The 19,028-nt window shown below is 32.6% G+C and overlaps 2 protein-coding genes across 5 annotated transcripts; both read left to right on the forward strand.

Annotated features, from left to right (window-relative positions):
• Nucleotides 1–1,177: 1,177 nt before the first annotated feature.
• LOC120091853 (actin-related protein 8) lies at nucleotides 1,178–11,449 on the forward strand. The gene is made up of 12 exons (XM_039050002.1): nucleotides 1,178–1,739; nucleotides 1,860–1,945; nucleotides 2,913–2,983; nucleotides 3,120–3,187; nucleotides 3,391–3,452; nucleotides 3,876–3,973; nucleotides 4,520–4,601; nucleotides 5,537–5,679; nucleotides 6,847–6,995; nucleotides 8,518–8,651; nucleotides 9,649–9,767; nucleotides 10,989–11,449. The coding sequence occupies exons 1-12, from the start codon at nucleotides 1,435–1,437 to the stop codon at nucleotides 11,064–11,066; spliced, it is 1,395 nt and encodes a 464-aa protein (XP_038905930.1). The 5' UTR covers nucleotides 1,178–1,434; the 3' UTR covers nucleotides 11,067–11,449.
• Nucleotides 11,450–14,553: 3,104 nt separating this feature from the next.
• LOC120091292 (probable calcium-binding protein CML21) lies at nucleotides 14,554–17,566 on the forward strand. 4 transcript variants are annotated; one of them, XM_039049263.1, is made up of 6 exons: nucleotides 14,555–14,982; nucleotides 15,483–15,745; nucleotides 16,041–16,304; nucleotides 16,481–16,683; nucleotides 16,769–16,943; nucleotides 17,039–17,566. In XM_039049263.1, the coding sequence occupies exons 3-6, from the start codon at nucleotides 16,112–16,114 to the stop codon at nucleotides 17,152–17,154; spliced, it is 687 nt and encodes a 228-aa protein (XP_038905191.1). In that variant the 5' UTR covers nucleotides 14,555–14,982; nucleotides 15,483–15,745; nucleotides 16,041–16,111; the 3' UTR covers nucleotides 17,155–17,566. The 4 variants fall into 4 exon arrangements, with proteins under 4 accessions (XP_038905193.1, XP_038905191.1, XP_038905192.1 ...); XM_039049264.1 differs by having other exon boundaries at nucleotides 15,596–15,745; XM_039049265.1 differs by lacking the exon at nucleotides 15,483–15,745 and having other exon boundaries at nucleotides 14,554–14,982.
• Nucleotides 17,567–19,028: the final 1,462 nt, after the last annotated feature.

Below are 19,028 nucleotides of genomic sequence, written 5' to 3' on the forward strand. Positions count from 1 at the left end.
CATTACTTCGTGAGATCTCCGAATGATTCGGATCCATCATTCACACTTGTTCCATGAAATCTAGTGCTTGAGTTTATCGTCCATCGCTCACATTCACCATTGGATTTTGATTTCCATTTGGATCTGCCAAACCCTAACTCTTATGACCATATAGAGAATGAAAGGAGTAGCAGAGGAGAGAGTGAAGAAAAGTGACGTGATGCTTTGGCGTTGGAATGAAATTTGAGTGCGCTTTAAAAAGAAAAAAAATTGTCTATTTTTCTTCCGCGTTTTCTTTTTCATCTTTTTAATAGCCAATTTTATAAAGTGTTATGGTGAAGGGCTATAAAATATGCTTTTTCTTGTAGTGATTGTAAGATCCGTCAACAAGTTTTTATCATCAATACTCCGTATCAATGGGTAACAACATACAAGATAATCAGTTACCCCAAATCATGCAAAATTTCAAATTGTACAATGAATAATATGCCAGGTAAAATAAATCTAAATCCCTACCATTGGATTAATACCCACATCTGAACATAGAAAACATGATTGTGGACCCTAAATAGAAAGCAATAATACGATGAACAGTCGACGAGCATGCTATGAAGGGAATGAAATGAATGTTTGAAATGACACTCAAAAACCAAAATGCTATACCAACTGAATATTGAACAACCGACAACGAACACAAGTTTGACCAAGTAAATAGGAGGAAGATGAAGTAACGCAAAAAATGGTCAAGGGATTCAAAATATTGAAAGACGGTTGTTCGGTCAAATTGAGTAATTTTTCTAAATCTCGACGATATTATAGTAACCACACAAATTACAAGTATCAATGTAAACAACCTCAATGGTAACCAAATTATGATTGTACACTACTTATGTAAATGGGTTCAAAGCAATCCAATTGCTTTTACAATTGAAACCCATTATAATTGACGCATGAATGGAAATACATTACGATTAGACTATTTCTGATTATGAATGAATAAAATTGTCCTAACTCAATAACAATAACACATGCACTCTCTAAGAAAAACTATATTTTTGTCAATTCAACTAGGTCTATGTTGGCTTTTAGAATCTAAACTTAAAATTGATCTTGATCACATGCCATTGAGGTTCCCCTCCCAAAATTTGGGAATAGTATAAAAATATATATTTATAAGATGAGACACAGTCGGTGGTTTCCCTGGTTTCTTGGCAGGTGTCAACTGACGGTTCCATCCACGTCAATCCTCCACATATCCCAATTCTCTCGAAAAGTCTTCCGTGGCCGATTGAATATCCAATTCCCATTTCTTCCTCCAGAAATTCCTCAACTTCCTTTTGGCCCTTTTCTCTGTTCCTTTGGCGGAAATGCAAACTGATTTTCTATGGAATTCACTATTACGGTTTGACTAATTTGGCTATGTAACCCTCTTCTTCCCTTTCTTTCAATTTCCCAATGGCTACGTTATTCAGGAAAGTTTGGGGATCCGTGTCCACCCGCTCCGGATTGCACTTGGAAATGCCGAATACTGTTCATGAGCCGTCGTTGGGTGATTTCGATCGCATTCCGGTGGATATACTGATGCAAATACTTCAATTAGCTGGCCCCAAGTCCACAGCTAAAATGGGTATGCTTTGTAGGTCTTGGAGATCTCTTGTTTCTGACAATACTCTTTGGATTTTTTTCCTTCAAAATCAGTTGGAGCCTTGGGATTCTGTTTTGTTTGGAGAAACTAAGTTGGCTTCTGGATACCCTCTTGAGTAAGTTTGGAAATTGTTTCTCCTTCTGCCTCTTATGCTTATAGTCTAATTGCCACATTGCATGTCAGTTTCATTATGAATATAGTGTTGGCTTTTTAAGAAATGCATTTATGGTTGCAGTACATTCTCTAGTCAGATGATGCCATTGTCATTCATGAAAGTATATAGCAAACGCGCAGGAGTACCGGGCTCTGTTATCATTGATGGTGAGTTTGTGGTGTAACCTCCTGAGTTTATTTTAAATTTATCTTCTCTGACAAATGAACTTGCATTTTGTAGTATAGAATGAACTTTTTCAGCTTCTTTTGGCTTTCGAGGGAAAAAATATGATCTATTTGGGTTTGTTGCTTTCCACGTAGAGACGACGTCGTTAGGCCTGCTTGGGTCCGAGTTAGCTGGTTTGCATAGAATGAACTTTATCAGCTTCTTTTTTATTGTAGTATAGAATGAACTTTATCAGCTTCTTTTTTACACTGGTTTGCATCTTCTTTTAACTCTAGACTTGAATTTTTAGCTAAATTTAAAAAAAAAAAACAAGTTTTTTTTAAAAACTACTTGAAACAAAACTTGGCTGTAAAACGTAGATAACAAAATAAGAAATTTAGAGGCGGAATAGGTGTTCATAGGCTTATTTTTCAAAATTAAGTACCAAAAATCAAATTGTTACCAAACGGGTCTTAACGTAGGATAAACATTTGAACATAGATTAGCACATATGATGATAAGTACCTTCTAGTTTCTGGAAACTTGTATCAGGGTGACGATTAGGTTTTCAATCATGACTCATAAAGGTTGAATGGTTCTTCATCATAGGCCAGTGAGATTTATCCTAGGAAAAAAGGTTCCAGTTTTGGGTCCGAGTTAGCTGACTTGTGTTCTTTTTATTTGGTTTCTTTCCTTGTTTGCCCTCCCTACTTGTATTTCTGAATTCTAATTGTCCGTATGATAGGTTTCTTATATACGATGTATAGTTAATTCACTTGCCGAACCTTCTTTGTATCTCCTTCATTGATAAAGTTATGTTTTTGATAAAAAAAAAAAGTTCAATGGTGCAACAAATTGTTAATATTTCAATGTGTAAAGCTTTCATCTTCTTGATGACATCTTCAAATTTTTAAGTTGTAGGAGTGGATGTTAAATCACTCTTACCATCTCTTGTTTGTTATTGAGAAGGTGGTTCTGGTTATTGCAAATTTGGTTGGAGCAAATACAATTGTCCATCTGGGCGTTCTGCAACATTTTTGGTGGGTGCTTTCTGTAACTCCCTGTTCCTGTTTGTATCAAAACCCTTCCATTTGGAATATTGCCTATAGCTGCTAAATAGCTTTGGTTTTGGCCTTTAATTAAGTCCAGTAATTGAACTTCTTGTTTTGCCTGTAGGAATTTGGGAACATCGAATCTCCTATGTATTCTAGACTTCGGCATTTTTTTGCTACTATTTATAGCAGGCCTGTTCTTTTCTTCTTTTCTATAGCTGATATTTTACACTCCTGTCTTTGCTCCACTGAAATGGGAAAAAAAAAAAGGCAAAGAAAAGACAAAGGAAACGACATGCATGATGAACTTATTTCTCTAGTCACTATAAAGATGAATTGCTAATCTTCTTATAAGTTGCAGTTTGTACTGACATGTCCACTTCACCTAATTTCAGGATGCGGGTTAAAACATCTTTCCATCCAGTGGTAGTGTCATTACCAATCTGCCATTATGATGGTCAGCTTCTTATTATGCTTTTTGACGTATTACTCCATGTTTTGTTGTTTATCCATTTGTAATTAAATTCCCATTATATATAAAAGTTTGGATGGTAGGGGAACTTGTTGTTGGACAATGATGCCTCCATACTTTCAGTAAACCTCTGAACTAATATTAATACCACATTTTAAGTTTCTGTTTTTATACTCTGATATGAATCAAATAATTGGTGAATAATTGATTTTTACAATGCATTTTATAAAATGTAATAGGTTCCAACTTCTAAAACTTTAGTTCTAATATGTTAACTTGGTTTTAATAATTAATAAGAAAAGCAAAAAATGTTTTATTCTTTTATTCATACATGATTTTTATACCTTCAACATTTAGCTAATGATGTGTAATATGAATAAATATATTTGCATTTCTTTTCTCCTTCAGATACTGAATCTGCCAAAGCATCGAGACAGCAACTCAAAGAAGCCATCCATTCGGTGTTATTTGACATGAATGTCCCTTCTGTTTGTGCCGTAAATCAGGTTTTATGCTTAAGAAATGTCCTTTTCTTTTTTCTTACTTGTCCTCCTCCTCTCCTTCTCTTTTAGTGACCGTTATGAGTACAGTACCATATATAAAAAACCTTGATATTTATTTTTATGAAGTTTTCTCTGTTCCCTTCCCCACTCGTGTCCCTAGTGGGTTGGTTAGGTATGAAGGAAAGAAAGGAAATTGGTTCTGTTGGAGGGTTTTGGAGCCTTCAAAGAAAAAGGAGGGTTCTGGAGCTGGTTTAGAGCTAGATGTTCCTATCCCCCTAGCTCTTTCTACCCAGAGGGTGTAGAAGTGCAGTTTTGAATGTTATTGGGATATTAAGGGTATGTCAGTAATTAGCAGTTTTCTAGGGAGAGTTTGTAATAAATAGAGTAGAGTGGTTTAGAAAGGATGATGGTAGAGAATTGTTTACCATTGAAGCTTTGTAATCTCAGGAAAAAAAAAATGATAATTTAAAAAGTAGAACTACTGACTTTGGAACTTTCATAAATTGCGACTTAGATAATTACATGCACTGTTTGTTTTTTCATGTGTAGGCAACATTAGCCTTGTATGCTGCAAGAAGAACTTCGGGAATTGTTGTCAATGTTGGTTTCCAGGTGACTTCAATCGTCCCAAGTAAGCTTACATAACTTTTTATAATCTCTAATTCAACTTTAAGCTAATGTGTATTAATCAAGTGTTCTGAAGAAACAAATCTTAATGGCTCATTATGCATCTTGTATTTTTATTTTTAATGACATATGACGTCCCCTAATTAATTGGGAAACTAAGAAGAAAATTGTGTATCCTTCTGTTTACTGGTCAATGGCCATCAAATAGCTACTCGCTAGTTTACTTAACACCCAATTAGCCAATAGCTACCTTTTACGTCCTTGTGGACTTATTTTTTGCCGTGGTTGGCTTTAAGTTGGCCTGAGATAGAAACTTGATGAGATGATTGAGGATTTCCTTCTCCATCTCCCTTTTAGGGAGAAGGGTTGTTTCTTGTGGCTAACAGTCCATTATTTAGAGGCTTGGAAAGGGACAATTACTAAATCTTATGTTTATATTTGGGTTATGGTTGCAAAGGTTTTTTTTTGAAATTATTCAATGGGTGTTTCTTACATGACTGGAGGCCTTTTCTTTATTGGTTTTCCTTCTTTTGTGAGATGGTTTTTCTTTTTTGTGGGCTGTTTTTTTTTTCTTATAAAAGAATGATGTGAAGACAGAATCAGGTTGTTTTACTCATTGGGAGAGACTTGAGGCTTACGTTCCCCATTATGGCTATTCTGAAACACTCTTCATATATCCAGTTGATTATCTCATGTTGTCTGTGTTTGGTTTTTAACCTTTTCTCTAAGGTGTGGGGGATTGAGGTACCTTACGTTACCTCTTTCCACTATTTTAAGTTTGTTTTCAATTAATACATAAGATGCTAACAGACGATTAAAAGAACTAATGGAAAACTTGTTTTAGGGATTGTTGCTTTATGAGAAATTATGTAACCAATCCACCTGCTGCATGGAACCAAAATTTCATGTTTTCTTATTCTTTTGATAAAATTTTTATAGTTTTACATGGCAAAGTAATGCGGAAAGTGGGGGTTGAAGTTGTGGGGCTGGGAGCTTTAAAGCTTACAGGGTACCTCCGGGAGCTGATGCAGCAGAATAATATACATTTTGAATCAATGTACACTGTTCGTACATTGAAAGAGGTACAATAAAAGCTATCATTGTTTAAGATTCAAGTCATAAGCAAGTTTGTTTGTATATAGTCTATTTGTCTTCTAGGAAGTGAAATTTAATAAATTATATTGTTCTTTTTACACATTTGAACTTCTAATGAACTCAATACTTTGTGTCCATGTTGATGCAAGCAAATTATTATTTTTTCTAGCTTTAGGAATAGCTCAAAGCAGCAGCATTTTGGCAGTGCAAATATTTTAATCTAGCTTAAGACCTGGAGCAGAGTTGATGCTTTCAATACTCAGTCACAATTTACTCATGTCCACATAATGTCATTTCTCCCTACCGTTGTCAATGGAGGCAATATTGTTCTCTTCTGCCCATCCTTGTTTTTTCTTTAGCAAATTAGAAGGTTACATAGATCTGTTGAATCATTTTCATTGATGATTTTGGGTACTTATTATTTTATCTCTTTTGTTCATATAATTAAATATGATAGTCGAAACTCTAGAACACTTTAAAATACTTGTAGAGGAAGCACTTAACTAGTGTTTCTGAGTATTTAGAGAAAAGGTGCTCTACTTAAAACCCTTGTTGTTTGTTTCCCATAGCTTGCTTTCTGGTGGGCGAAGCCTCTCTGAAAATTATTGGTGGGTAGGCTATATACGATAATGCAAGTACAAGGAGTGGAGGTCTTGATACTTTAATTATACAAGTTAAAAATAAGTATTTTCTTATCAGAAAAAGAAGTATTAGGAATTTGGCAGAACCTTTTACAGAATGAGGGCCAAATCTTTATGGTTCTAATCTTTGCTGTCCTTTTAAAATGTTGAGCATTGATATAAAATTTTGGTTGCCACTCTGCTTTTCATCAGTAGATGTAATTATCCTTTTCTTTTTTAGTTTTTGTTGCAACTACTCCGTGTTTTTTTAGTTCCAGGTTGCTTTCATGGGGATGTTTAACTCCTTGTATTTTTTTCCTTCTTTTGGTAACCTCTTTTTATCACCAAAAGAAAATTGGTTAACATCATATTATGGTTCTTAAACAGTCATATACAGTTCACTTTAGCCTCAAACTTTCATGCCTATTTTGTCTGTCTAAACTATCAAATGTTTTATGTTGTCTCTCAAGTATCAATTGTTTTAATTCCCTTTAACTTGGTGTAGTGTCTAATGTCTGTAAATTCTTAACTCAGAATCTATGTTATGTTGCTGAAGACTACGAAGCTGAATTGTCTAAAGATACTCGAGCATCGTATGAAGCTGCTGGGGAAGGTTGGTTTACTCTTTCCAAAGAACGATTTCAAACCGGAGAGATCTTATTCCAACCGCGTATGGGAGGAGTGTAAGTCCGACCCATCCTGTTAGAAAATGTTCTATGTTAAATAACAAAGTTCTTCTGCTCTTATAAATTTCTATTATTAGGTTCAATTTTGAGCATGTTAGAAGAAATTCATACACTTAATTGACCAGAAGTTCCTGCTGGAAAATCAAATTCATCCAAAAGTTGTCTTTGTTTCATTGATAACTGAAATATATGTTCTGTGGAAAATGTCTAAAATAACTTTTTACACGAACTGAAAGTTGGAGATGGTTTGAAATATTGGTATGGGATGTCAATGTGACATGGACATGGTACTGTGTCATTTTGCTTTTAAAGAAAGCTAGATTACAGNAGATAGCAATGTTTCTTTTCGACTTTTTTCTTTTACTTTAAATTACCCTTTTTTTATAGTAACTATTTTGCCTTTTAAAAAAAAAAAAATTATTTTATCAATGAAAAGCCTCGTTTTCTTTAAAAAAAATCCCATATTCTTTGAAAAGTTGCAATATTGCACAATGTTTTTAGTACAACAGGTGGGGATGCACTGCACTATGAACTATAAACTTCAATTTTGGCTGTATTTTGTTTTGGGATATGATGAGGGTGCTAAGGTTGTGTTAACGTAGTTGAGATAACCCGATGTGCCTACTGACCCTCCGTTCTCTTTGAATTCTATGATCTCTAAGTTTCTTTGTAATTTGAGCAAGTCTTTTTCATTACATCAATGAGAAGTTTGTTTCCGTTTAAAAAAAAAAAAAGAAAGTACGAGTGGGGATGTTGGGTTTTGAACCTCTGATCTCATGGGAAGGAGTACATGCCAATTACCGTTGAGTTAGGCTCGCTTTGGCATTCCAATATAGTTAATTTTTCATAAACGTTTCAAAACTACCCTAAAAATTACTCTTGTTGATTTGAACCTTTGATCTCATGGAAGGAGTACATGCCAATAGCTGTTGAGTTAGACTCATTTTAACGTTCCAATATTAAAGTTTATTTTTCAAACTGTTTTGTTGGAGTAGAAATTTATTAGAATGTTGGATTAAAATTGAAATCTCGAATGGTGTGATTGTGACCTGGATGGAACTTGGAGCACAAACACAGTCACACCATTCGAGGTCACTGTTGCATGTGCTCTAGGTCCTAATTCGATCTGAAGTTCGATTTCCACTCCATGGGTAGTTTTGAGACATTTACGAATGGTCCAATGCAACATTACATTACAACTTTTGAAAGAATAGAGATATCTTTTAAACAAATGGAAAAGCTAGGAGGGAGTATTTTTTCTAACTTAGCATGATAAGAATGACATGAATAATTCGATGAACACATTTGACAAGGCATTCTACAGATTTTGAGGTTTCAATATCCAACTTTTAGTTAATTTGAATTAATAAAAAATTGTATATTTTCAAAGGATGTAGTAACAAATCAACAAATAAAATTGACTGTCACGCATCAATTTCGGCACATCTCTTAAACACCCCCCCCACAAAAAAAGAAAAATCATTTCAAACTACTGATTTTTGTTCTCATTTGTGGGCAGGCGAGCAATGGGGCTGCACGAGGCTGTTGCACTTTGTATGGACCATTGCCATGCTGCAGAACTGTCTTATGATGATTCTTGGTTCAAGACTGTGGTTTTGTCAGGTGGCAGTGCTTGTCTTCCAGGACTTGCAGGTCATCCTTTTCAACGTTCTTCTTCTTTTGCATTTTGAGGTTTCTTTTCTGATGCATTTTATGGTTATACTACCATTTTAGCTTCCTTGACGTGTGCTTGATTTCAGTTTAGTGCCTGCAATTCAAAATTTTTTGCTTTGGTCTTATATTTGGTTAAGTCTCCCAAAATGTTCTTGCCATTACTATATGTGAATATAGTTTATTCTCATTTTGTTGGGACTTGAGCAATGAGCTAGCATTTAGTTTAAGGTATACTTGAGAGTTGAATTGGCTGACTCTACTAGACTGAATGTATTACAGTTTCAGCTAACGTAACACGTCTTATTGTCTGTTTGGGAATAACTTATGAAAAAAATGGTTTCTAAACAAAATCAATTTTTCTATAGGAAAAATAAGATCCCGTTTAGTAACTATTTGGTTTTCGGTTTTTAATTTTCGAAAACTACGAATATAAACATCTTTTTCACTTCTAAGGTCCCGTTTGATAACCATTTCATTTTTTAAATTAATTCTATTTCCTCTAATTTCTTACAATGATTTGCATCTTTTTCTAGTACAAGAGTTGAATTTATAGCCAAATTTTAAAAGTAAAAATAAATTTTTAAAAACTATTATTTTTTAGATTTAAAAATTGGCTTGGTTTTTTAAAACAATGATAAAAAGTAGATAAGAAAAGTAGGAAATTTAGAATGGGAAGGAGTGTCTATAGGTTTAATTTTCAAAAACTAAAAACCAAAAACCAAATGGTTACCAAATGGAGCTTACATTCTTGTTTTTGTTATATGTTTTCTATCAATGTTTTCAAAGATCAAAAACCAAAAACAAAAAACCAATAGTTACCAAATGAGGTACTAGTAACAGTGAAGATATTTTTTTGAAAGATTTAACCATATTTTAGGATTTAAATTGAAAATTTTTAAATCTTAGGGCCCAAGATTGCTAATGAGAATGAAAGTGAAGTAACACTTCTACTTGTCCTATAACTTCTGTTGTTCAGAAAGGTTGCAGAAGGAACTTTATGGGCTTCTTCCTTCACCAATGTCCAATGGAATCAGAGTCATTCCTCCACCCTATGGTACAGACACAGCTTGGTTTGGGGCAAGGCTCGTTAGCAATGTAAGTTTACCGAATCTCATTTTTTTCATGCCAACGAACCTTTTGGGCTGTTTCTGTTCAAAACTACCTGTTTCTGTGTGTCTCAAATGTTAATATTATTGTACACTTCAAATCTCACTGTTCACAAATTTACTAAAAAAAAAAAAATCAATTATATTCAAGTAGAACATCCATTAAACCACAAGCTAAAAAGAAAACTGGAGAAAACAACCTTTAAAACAGTTATATAACATGTTTCAACTAAATTTTTATTCCAAACAGAAGAAGACTGTTTTTAAAGCACTTCTAAACAGCACCTTCCTCTCTAACTTAAACCTACAGCTAACATGCTTCATGAACTAACGTTTTAGGAATTTATGTCCCTAAAATTTAATCAATTTAGGCCTCTGTTAGACTTCCGTTTTATAACTGTTAATGCATCATTTTCACGCATGTATATGATTTCTTTAAGTGCAGTGATTAGTATTATGTTAGAAAGAAAGGATAGAATCAAATAGTGACTTTTTATTAATATGAGTATCTTTTCATCTTCTTGTTTTGTTCTACTCATTTTAGAAAGAATTGAGTGATAAAATTTCGTGTAACTTTGGTAAAACTTTAAGAGAGGAATAATTTTTTTTTTAGGTGACTCTCATTTCAAATGAAAGAGAGTGAAAATGATTGTGTAATATCACTCACGAAAGACCTAAATTAATTCACTTACGAAAGATTAGGGTGTCTAAATTGAAACTGTTGTTAGTTGGGGTTTAATTGATACAACTCTCAAAGTTTACATGGATATAAATTGATTTTTTCCAATATTTTTATACTTTTTTGCTACCTCTTCTCGTGACGTTGAAACTAGATTTTTTCCCCCTAAAAAAACCAATTTTGGTTTATATTTTTGCACAAAATACGAAAAGAGTAGAAATAAACAAAGTATCTATAGAAAGTGAAGATCTGCCTTTATTTATGTCTTTATTTGTAACTATTGAGAAATTTGAGATAAAAGTTTAAAGTTTGATTGAAAAATAATCAGAAATATTGACGAGATTGAATGAATTTAAAGAACATTCCATGATCTAATATTAGAAGTGGTTCAAGTATCTGTTCATTTGTATATTTTTGACAATGATAAGATTTTAAACATGAATTAATATAGTTGTTGCAAATACATGGAACTAAATGCTTGAAAAGAACCCATTCTTTATATGGTTTTGAACTGTTTATGTTGGTACACAGCTAAGTACCTTCCCTAAACATTGGTGTATCACCAAGAAGCAATTCCAACAGAAGTCAAAACTCAACCTCATTTGGTGACCACCCTTCGTCTCGGGGTTGTTTGTTCGATATTGAAAGTCGATGCCATCTTTCGAGCCTTGTGTAGAGCTTGAGGTATCACTAAAATAAAAATGATAAAGAGGGTATATGCTTTCTCCTTGTAGTAAATTGCATCCTTGAATAAAAGTGATTTGGTTAAAATGTATTGATGGCAATAAATTAAAATATGTAGGAGTATAATAACATATTGCTTTTGTTTGTATAAGGTTACTTATATTAAGTTACACCAAAGTACATATCCCATAGACATTCTTTATCAATTGTATTATTCATTCTTTTAAATGTATCCTCACACATATATTGTAATTACAAAAGCAACAGTGAACAAGAAAAATATACAATTTTAGTGGGTTTGATACTTCTTGTGATGTATAAAAAAATCTCTTGACATGGACATTACATATTATAATTGTGAACACTCTGAAAAGATGAGAGTTCTTTGCAGGCATCCTTGCATCTATTACTAATTCTGCCATCCCTTTTCAAGTTATATGTTTGATTCAAAACCCAGATTGGTTCAAACCTTTTAACCCAATTTTGAGAACCGAGTCACACGGATAATTATTTGGTTTTTTGTTTTTATTTTTTGAAAATTAAGCCTATTTTTTCTTATTTTTTACGATGATTTGCATCTTTATCAACTACAATAGTTGAATTCTTAATCAAATTTCAAAAACAAAATCGTTTTCAAAAATTACTTTAATTTTTGTCTTTATTTTTTGAACCATCCGTGAAAGTAGATAATTAAGTGGAAGTAATATCTATAGGTTTAATTTTCAAAAACAAAAATTAAATACTAGGGCTCTATTTGATAACAATTTAGTTTTTGGTTTTTGTTTTTGAATGTTAAGTCTATTTTATCTAGAAATGATTTGTATCTTTCTTAAGTACCATAATTGAATTCTTAATCAAATTTCAAAAATAAAAATAACTTTTTGAAAGTTACTTTTTTAAGTTCTCAAAATTTGGTTTGGGTTGTTAAATCGTTAGTGAAAAATAGATAATAAAAGAAGAAATTTGGAGGGGGAAATAGTGTCTATAGGTTTAATTTAAAAAAAATAATAATAATAAAATAGTTACCAAATGGGATTTAAATTATTATCAAATGGGACTTTAGGACTTGGATGATAATATTTTTCGTTATATATTTCTTGTTCTTTCTTTTTTTATTGAAAGATGCATACACGTTTTGGTACTCTTTGTCTTGGTTTTTCTGAAATCTAAATGGAAAATGTAAAATTTTATATGAAAATAAGTTTTCAAAAGTAAATATAATTATTTTAATGCTATATGGTTGGGAAAATACTATATATAGAAACAAGATACAAGAAATTTTGATTTTGGTTCCGAAATTTCTTCTCAATTTTGGAAACGTTTATGAAAAATGAGAATAAGGACTGTAATCATTACCAAATGCTTGCATCTGTTTCTAAAAGAAAATGGAAAAAAGATACAGAAAGAAACTTAATAGTAATGTCATGGAGTGGGCGTCGGGCGCCATGGACTCAAGCTTTGGGATCCCATAAGGCCGTAAGTACATAATCTTGTGCTAATGCCTCATAGTATTTCTCCTTGTACTCACTAAATTGTTTGTACATTTGGATGCTATTACATGTATTTTAAACAAGATTAAACGTACCATATTCCGATATTAATAAAAAGACTACGGAACGGTATTAGGTTTTATTGAACTTTTTCGGTCTTTCATAAAGTTATGTATAATTGTAATTGTGAGTTGAAATTTTTTTTAAGTACAATAGAGATGGAGAATTCAAACTAGAAACTTCTTGATCGTAAGACATATTAGATGTCAGTCGAGTTATGCTTGTTTTAGTGTGAGTTGTTAAATTTATGTTATAATTCTATTTGTATTTGTTACACTAATCTTCTAGTAATATTTTATTCTTCTCATATATGATAAGTGGTATACATAAAGCCTTTGAGTACTATTTTATAATCATATATAAATTCTTGGTGAGGTTGCCATTGACTTCAGTCTACTTTTTTTTTAAGCCAATTAGGCATGCACCAAAATTTTCTAATTTTATATCATTTCATAACTTGTGAATTCGTGGTTGTATTTTTTATCTTGGTTCATTTTGATTTCTGTATTTTGATTTTAGTTCATGCTAATCTCTATATTTTAAAAAATATTCATTCTAATCTTTATGCTTTCAACTTTAGATCATTTTAGTCTTTGAAATTAAAAAATTGATTATTCAATTTCTTTAAAAATGAAATGAAAAGACTAGGATAGTTACTTTTTAAAAGTATAATGTCCAAGTTGAACCAAATTTGAAAGTACAAAGATAAAAAATAAACATTTTAATACAAGGACTAAAGTAGTATTTAAATTTTAAGACTTCTTTTGAAAGACACAACCAAAGAGTTTTGTTTTGTTTTTTTTTTTTTTTGTTAAATAAGATATAAATTGACGACGATTAATGTATAAAGATTGGAAGATATATGTGATATCATTTGCTTAAATTAATAGGACGATTGATGTGTAAACTTTGATAATATAAGTGATTTTAACCATATCTTTTAAGATAGAGTAAATGGTAATAATGATATTACATTTTCAAATTTGTACACTATTGGGTCAAGATCTATCATTTAGGCCATGTTTATTGCTTGTAATCAAAATTGTTACAATCATAATGGTTTTTTTAGTATTCATAATGTACAGGATATTGTTAATTAGTTTTTTCTAATGTACTTAAACGGGTCTCACTTTTCTTATTACGATTGATTGATTACGTTTACTGGGAGTAAGAGTAGCTTTATTTCAACAACTTTTATGGAATAATAAACAATTTGAAAGTTTTATGGGTGTGTGATGTTGATTATTTTGATCCAAATCTCCCTTCTGAAGGAGGTTATTGGAGAGGTCAGTTGAGACTTTAATTATGCTGATTATGTTTCTAATGAGAATCTTGTTTGTAGTTAGTTCGTTGTTTAATGAATTTTTTTTTTCTTTTTTAAGAAAAGTAAAACTTTTCGAAGTGTAAGAATATAACTGAAATTAACCTCAAAATTTAGTTACATTTGATATAATTTTACATTGTTGAGGACTTCACATTGAAAAAATCAAGGGATCTCACAATTTTTATAAGATATATGAGTTACTCATTCTATTAATAATTGATTTTGAGATGAAACTCTATATTATCTAATATGATACCCGAATTTATGAAACTCAAACGGACATTTAGTCCTAAAAAGAAATCGATCCAATAATTGTGAACTCAAAGAGATACCATCTTGATATGAACTTATAATATATATATTCGGTAAGAGTAACTCATCTATTTTATAAAAATAATTTCTTGATTTTTTTCAACTTATGATCCGTAACATACATACCAATTATCATTGAACTAGAAGATAAAAATTGAGTTGAATTATAAAATGGCGTCCATGATTCTTTTATATAAATAAATAAACAAATGTGGACAAATGAGCATGAAGATGATGAAATGGGATGAGATGGAGAGAACATATTAAAAAGAGAGCGTCAAATCAGAAAACATTTGAGGAAGATTATGAAATAATTTTAAATTGATTGTTCCTATCTTTTAGGGAGATTGTCGAATTTGGAGCCGATACAGAAACGTGGTGGGTCGACCACAGAAATCGGTGAAAAGAATCCAATGAAGCTGCAGCAGCAAAGAATCATCATCATCCCCCATTTTCATCTTCATCTCACCAACAACTAATCTCTACCAAAATTTTCCTTTTCCTTCATTTATAAAAAACAAAACCCCCCTAGAAAAAATCTCTCGAAACACCCTTCGATTTCTCTTTCTTTTCCTTGTTGACTTTCTGAGATTCTTGAACAACAACAACAAGCGATTTTGGAACCAAGCTCAAGCTGTGCCTTAATCTCATACAGGTTAAACCTTCCTTCTTCCTTTCTTTTGACTTTTGTTTCATTGATTATGGTTTAGTTATTGGTTTAGAAGCTTTTGATTTATGGTTCTGTACTCTCCAGTGTTGAAATGTATATGGGCTTGTTTGGTAGTTTTGCTATCCTTTTTTGCTTGTTGGTTCATCTGTTTGTTGACCCCCCTTTTTTTTTTGGGATTAAATCTTAGTATTGAACCCTTTGTGGTTTTACTATGTATAATCTGATATAAGCAACCAAATTTAGGTCTTTTATTAACCCTTTTCTTCTTTTTAATTAGTAACTTGCAAACATTTATCTATGGTAAATATGAAGGGTTTTCCGGATGGATGACCCAAATTTGGGAGAAAAGATGAGATATGCCCCACTGAGGTTTTCTAATCCTTTGGTGACATTAAATTCGGATGAAATTATCAAAAAAAAACTCACTCTCTTACTCTTGCTATCTTATTCTCGCTCTTGCACCTTCATTCCTTTTCCTCTCACAGAACGCTCTCCTCTTTACCTTTTTCTCATGATCTCTCTCTCGCCCTTGCTTTTGCACTCCCGCTCTCTTACTCTTGCTTTTGCACTCTCGATCTGCAACTCAAACTGAATAAAGGGAGCGAAGAAGAAGACGGCTGGCAGCTGGAGTTGCTCGTGTGGACTTGTTAGAGCTGGTGCATGGTCTCATCGAGTTGGTCGCACGACAAGAAGAGCAACAAGAAAGAGAAGAAATAAAAGTAATTTTGTAAAATTGCTTGATGATGAGGTAAACAAAAGGTTGAAATTCTTAAGTTTTAAAAAGTGGGCAAAAATCATTTTGGGCCTCGAGTATGGTCTTTTAAATCAATTTTCCCAAATATATATGAAGGTAAACAACAGATGTTTAGAGTGAAGTTCGTTTTATGCAAGATTCAGTGTAATGTTTTAAAAGTTTAAAAGTAGAGATACTAAAGTAGAATATAGACCTTTTTCTTCCCTTTTTCTTTACGAAGTGATTCTTTATCCTATGTTTTTTTAATGGTGTAGACTGATTTGATTGTTTGTTTTATGGCTATGAACAGAGACATTGTTTAATTAGTTGGTTGATTCCAAAAACATCATCCCATTTTGTGTTGTCAAAGTTTTGTTGGCAATGGGGAGTGTGGTGGGAAAGTTGGAATCTCCAGATTGTGTACCAGAAACAAAACTTGAAGCCAAAATGGTTGAGGCAATGAGACACAGGGCATCTAAAGGAAGCATCATTAGGTCATTTGATAGCATAATCTTGAAATTCCCCAAAATTGATGATAGCCTTAGAAAATGCAAAACTATTTTCCAACAGTTTGGTGAGTACTTAGTTTGGTTCTCTTCTTTAGAATGCCAATTTAACTATATGGTTACTTACAGCCACAGCTCATTTGAACCTCAGTTTAAAAGTTCAAGTTTCAAGCCTTGAATTTACAATTACTCTACTTGTACCCCCACAAAATGGTGATGCTTAGAAGTTATGCCTTCTTTATAGATGAAGATTTGAACGGGATAATAGATCGTCGGGAGCTTAAGGAATGTTTTGATGGGCTGGAAATTTCGCTCACGGAGGAGGAAATCGATGATCTCTTTGATGCTTGTGATATTAGTACAGCTATGGGAATGAAGTTCAATGAATTCATTGTACTTCTCTGCCTTGTCTATCTTCTCAAGGATGATCCCAATGCTAAATTTTCTGTATCCGAACGTTTTGTTTTCAAGCTTCTTGTTTCTTCATTCTTTTTTCTCTATGCTTTTCTTTTGTATTCCCTGACTTCAACAGAAATCTCAATTCGGAATGCCAAAATTGGAGGAGACATTTGAATCTTTGGTCGATGCATTTGCGTTCTTGGACAAGAATAAGGATGGATATGTAAGCAAGAGCGAGATGATATCTGCAATAAACGAGACCACATCGGGAGAACGCTCTTCAGGGCGGATAGCGATGAGGAGATTTGGTAATGCTCATCGACCTTGTAGTCTTTCCATTTGTATATCGATTGCTGCATCAACGAATTAATGGTTGAGCTTGTTCACTTATTTGATCTTGCAGAGGAGATGGACTGGGACAAAAATGGAATGGTAAACTTTAAAGAATTTCTTTTCGCTTTCACCCATTGGGTTGGAATCGACGAGAATGAGGACGGAGAGGAAGAAGAGGAGGAATGAAACATGAAAAACATGTTATCTTGAATATGAAACTTCTTTTTCTAATTCTTCATTTGACGATGGGGAAACCGTGGTGCAGTAATGAAAGTAGGGATGCAGTTTCATCTGCACTTTTGTTGGCCTTCTCACACAAAATTGAACTAGAAGATAACAATGGTTTCAATGCATTGGTTGTAAATACTTGTGTGTACTGTGAAGAGTAGAAGTCATATAATTTGAAATGCTGGTGTAGAAGCCAAGCCTGAGCCTTTTTCATGTGGGGATTGTTTTTGTTTATTATTATTCTCCAATGGCAGCTTGGACTGATTTTCACTGGATGGCTTGAGAAAAGCTGTATTTTCTTTGGACTTGTCTGTCTTGCTCTCAATATTATAGACTTCTTTTCTTTTATTCAAAGGGAAATTTCACCTCATAGGCTATGAGTTGCTTGATCTTTCCTCTTTTGTTTGCTTGGCTCTTGTTTGGTTCTTTACCTCTTTTGTTTTTTGGCCTATTTGGTTGAAGATTTTAAGAGGGAGAAACAGTGTGAAAGAAAGAACAAAAGAAAAATTGAGGAACCAAAATACTCAAACTGAAGCGAACAAAACCGACTTGATTTGGTCAATCTTCCAAAGAAAAATCAAATTGACTTGTGTATTCATATTCCCTTATAAATCACCTATGATCTGTTATTTTATTTTATTTTTGTTAAGTTCTGTACTAAAAACTCATGAAAATGGAAGTGCTCAGCAAAGAGCAAATGGGCTTCATTCAAATACACGTGTCAACAGCAGATAGGAGAGCACAAATAAATGGAAATAGAATGAGAAGGAAGAGGTAGATTATTAACGAATATATAATGTTATCATCCCCCGCAAGCGAGTTGGGAGAAGGAACCACTGTGAGCTTGGTTTTGATGCTATTGAATCGCGGTGATGGAAGTGAAGGAACTCTAATTATAAAGGACCTTTGAGCGGAAGCGAGTCTTCTAAATCCCATTGTGAATAAACTTATACATTTACAGTCATACAAAATAAATTATGCACAAAACTTAAATTACAACATGCTTCTGAAAAGAAAACAAAAGATAAGAGATTATAGCTTTGAAGAACCGTTCTTCAAGATAATCCCTTGATCGTTCACCAACGCGTTGAACAACATGATCTCCCTCGATCAGCAACAAGCAGAAACTCGATCCTCGAACCAACCGGACACTACCACTTGGATACCTTAATATTATCGGTGTGAGAATCCAAGAGTGGTGGGCTCTGGCTTCTTTTGGTTAGAGGGAAGTCTTTTTTGTGAAGGAGGAAGACGATCGTGTAAATAACAACACAGTCGTGTAGATGAGAAAGTCTATCGCATAGACAAGCTACTTGATCGTGTAGTCTCTTAAGTGATCATATAGTAAGACATTCTTACTCGTTTGCTAATCTCGTCAGTTGTTTGAGATTTTGAAATTAAATTTCATTTTATCCCAAATTTGCCATAAAACTAAATAACTACCCACTAAGGGTGGTTGTTGAAAAAAAGAATTTAATTATCAAATAATTAATAAATATAAATAAATATAATAACTAAGTTATCATATTATATTTTTAATCTATATTTTTAATATTGCATCATATACAATATATAAACCATAGTTTTTTTTTCTTTATTTTATGACATTTAATATAAATCATATTTATATTAAATTTAATGGCTATGAAGAATTCATAGAAAATGAATTTGAATCATATTCAAATATTAGTTCCTCCAATCAAACAATAATGTATCAAATACATTATATCAATTATATCATATATAATTGAATTAATTGAATTATATCATATATAATCAAATATTAATTTGAACATTTCAAATTAACCCAAAAACTGATTCTCAACTTAAAT

Source organism: Benincasa hispida, chromosome 11 (genome assembly GCF_009727055.1).
Source record: "Benincasa hispida cultivar B227 chromosome 11, ASM972705v1, whole genome shotgun sequence".
NCBI classification, from domain to species: Eukaryota; Viridiplantae; Streptophyta; class Magnoliopsida; order Cucurbitales; family Cucurbitaceae; genus Benincasa; species Benincasa hispida.

Excerpts from the sequence above, each read along its gene's own strand:
- LOC120091853 (XM_039050002.1), top strand. The coding sequence starts at position 1,435 with ATGGCTACGTTATTCAGGAAAGTTTGGGGATCCGTGTCCACCCGCTCC. Across the intron at positions 1,740-1,859 it reads GCTTCTGGATACCCTCTTGA|TACATTCTCTAGTCAGATGA; the intron begins GTAAGTTTGGAA and ends TTATGGTTGCAG. Across the intron at positions 3,188-3,390 it reads TTTGCTACTATTTATAGCAG|GATGCGGGTTAAAACATCTT; the intron begins GCCTGTTCTTTT and ends ACCTAATTTCAG.
- LOC120091292 (XM_039049265.1), top strand. The coding sequence starts at position 16,112 with ATGGGGAGTGTGGTGGGAAAGTTGGAATCTCCAGATTGTGTACCAGAA. Across the intron at positions 16,684-16,768 it reads ATCCCAATGCTAAATTTTCT|AAATCTCAATTCGGAATGCC; the intron begins GTATCCGAACGT and ends TGACTTCAACAG. Across the intron at positions 16,944-17,038 it reads GATAGCGATGAGGAGATTTG|AGGAGATGGACTGGGACAAA; the intron begins GTAATGCTCATC and ends TTGATCTTGCAG.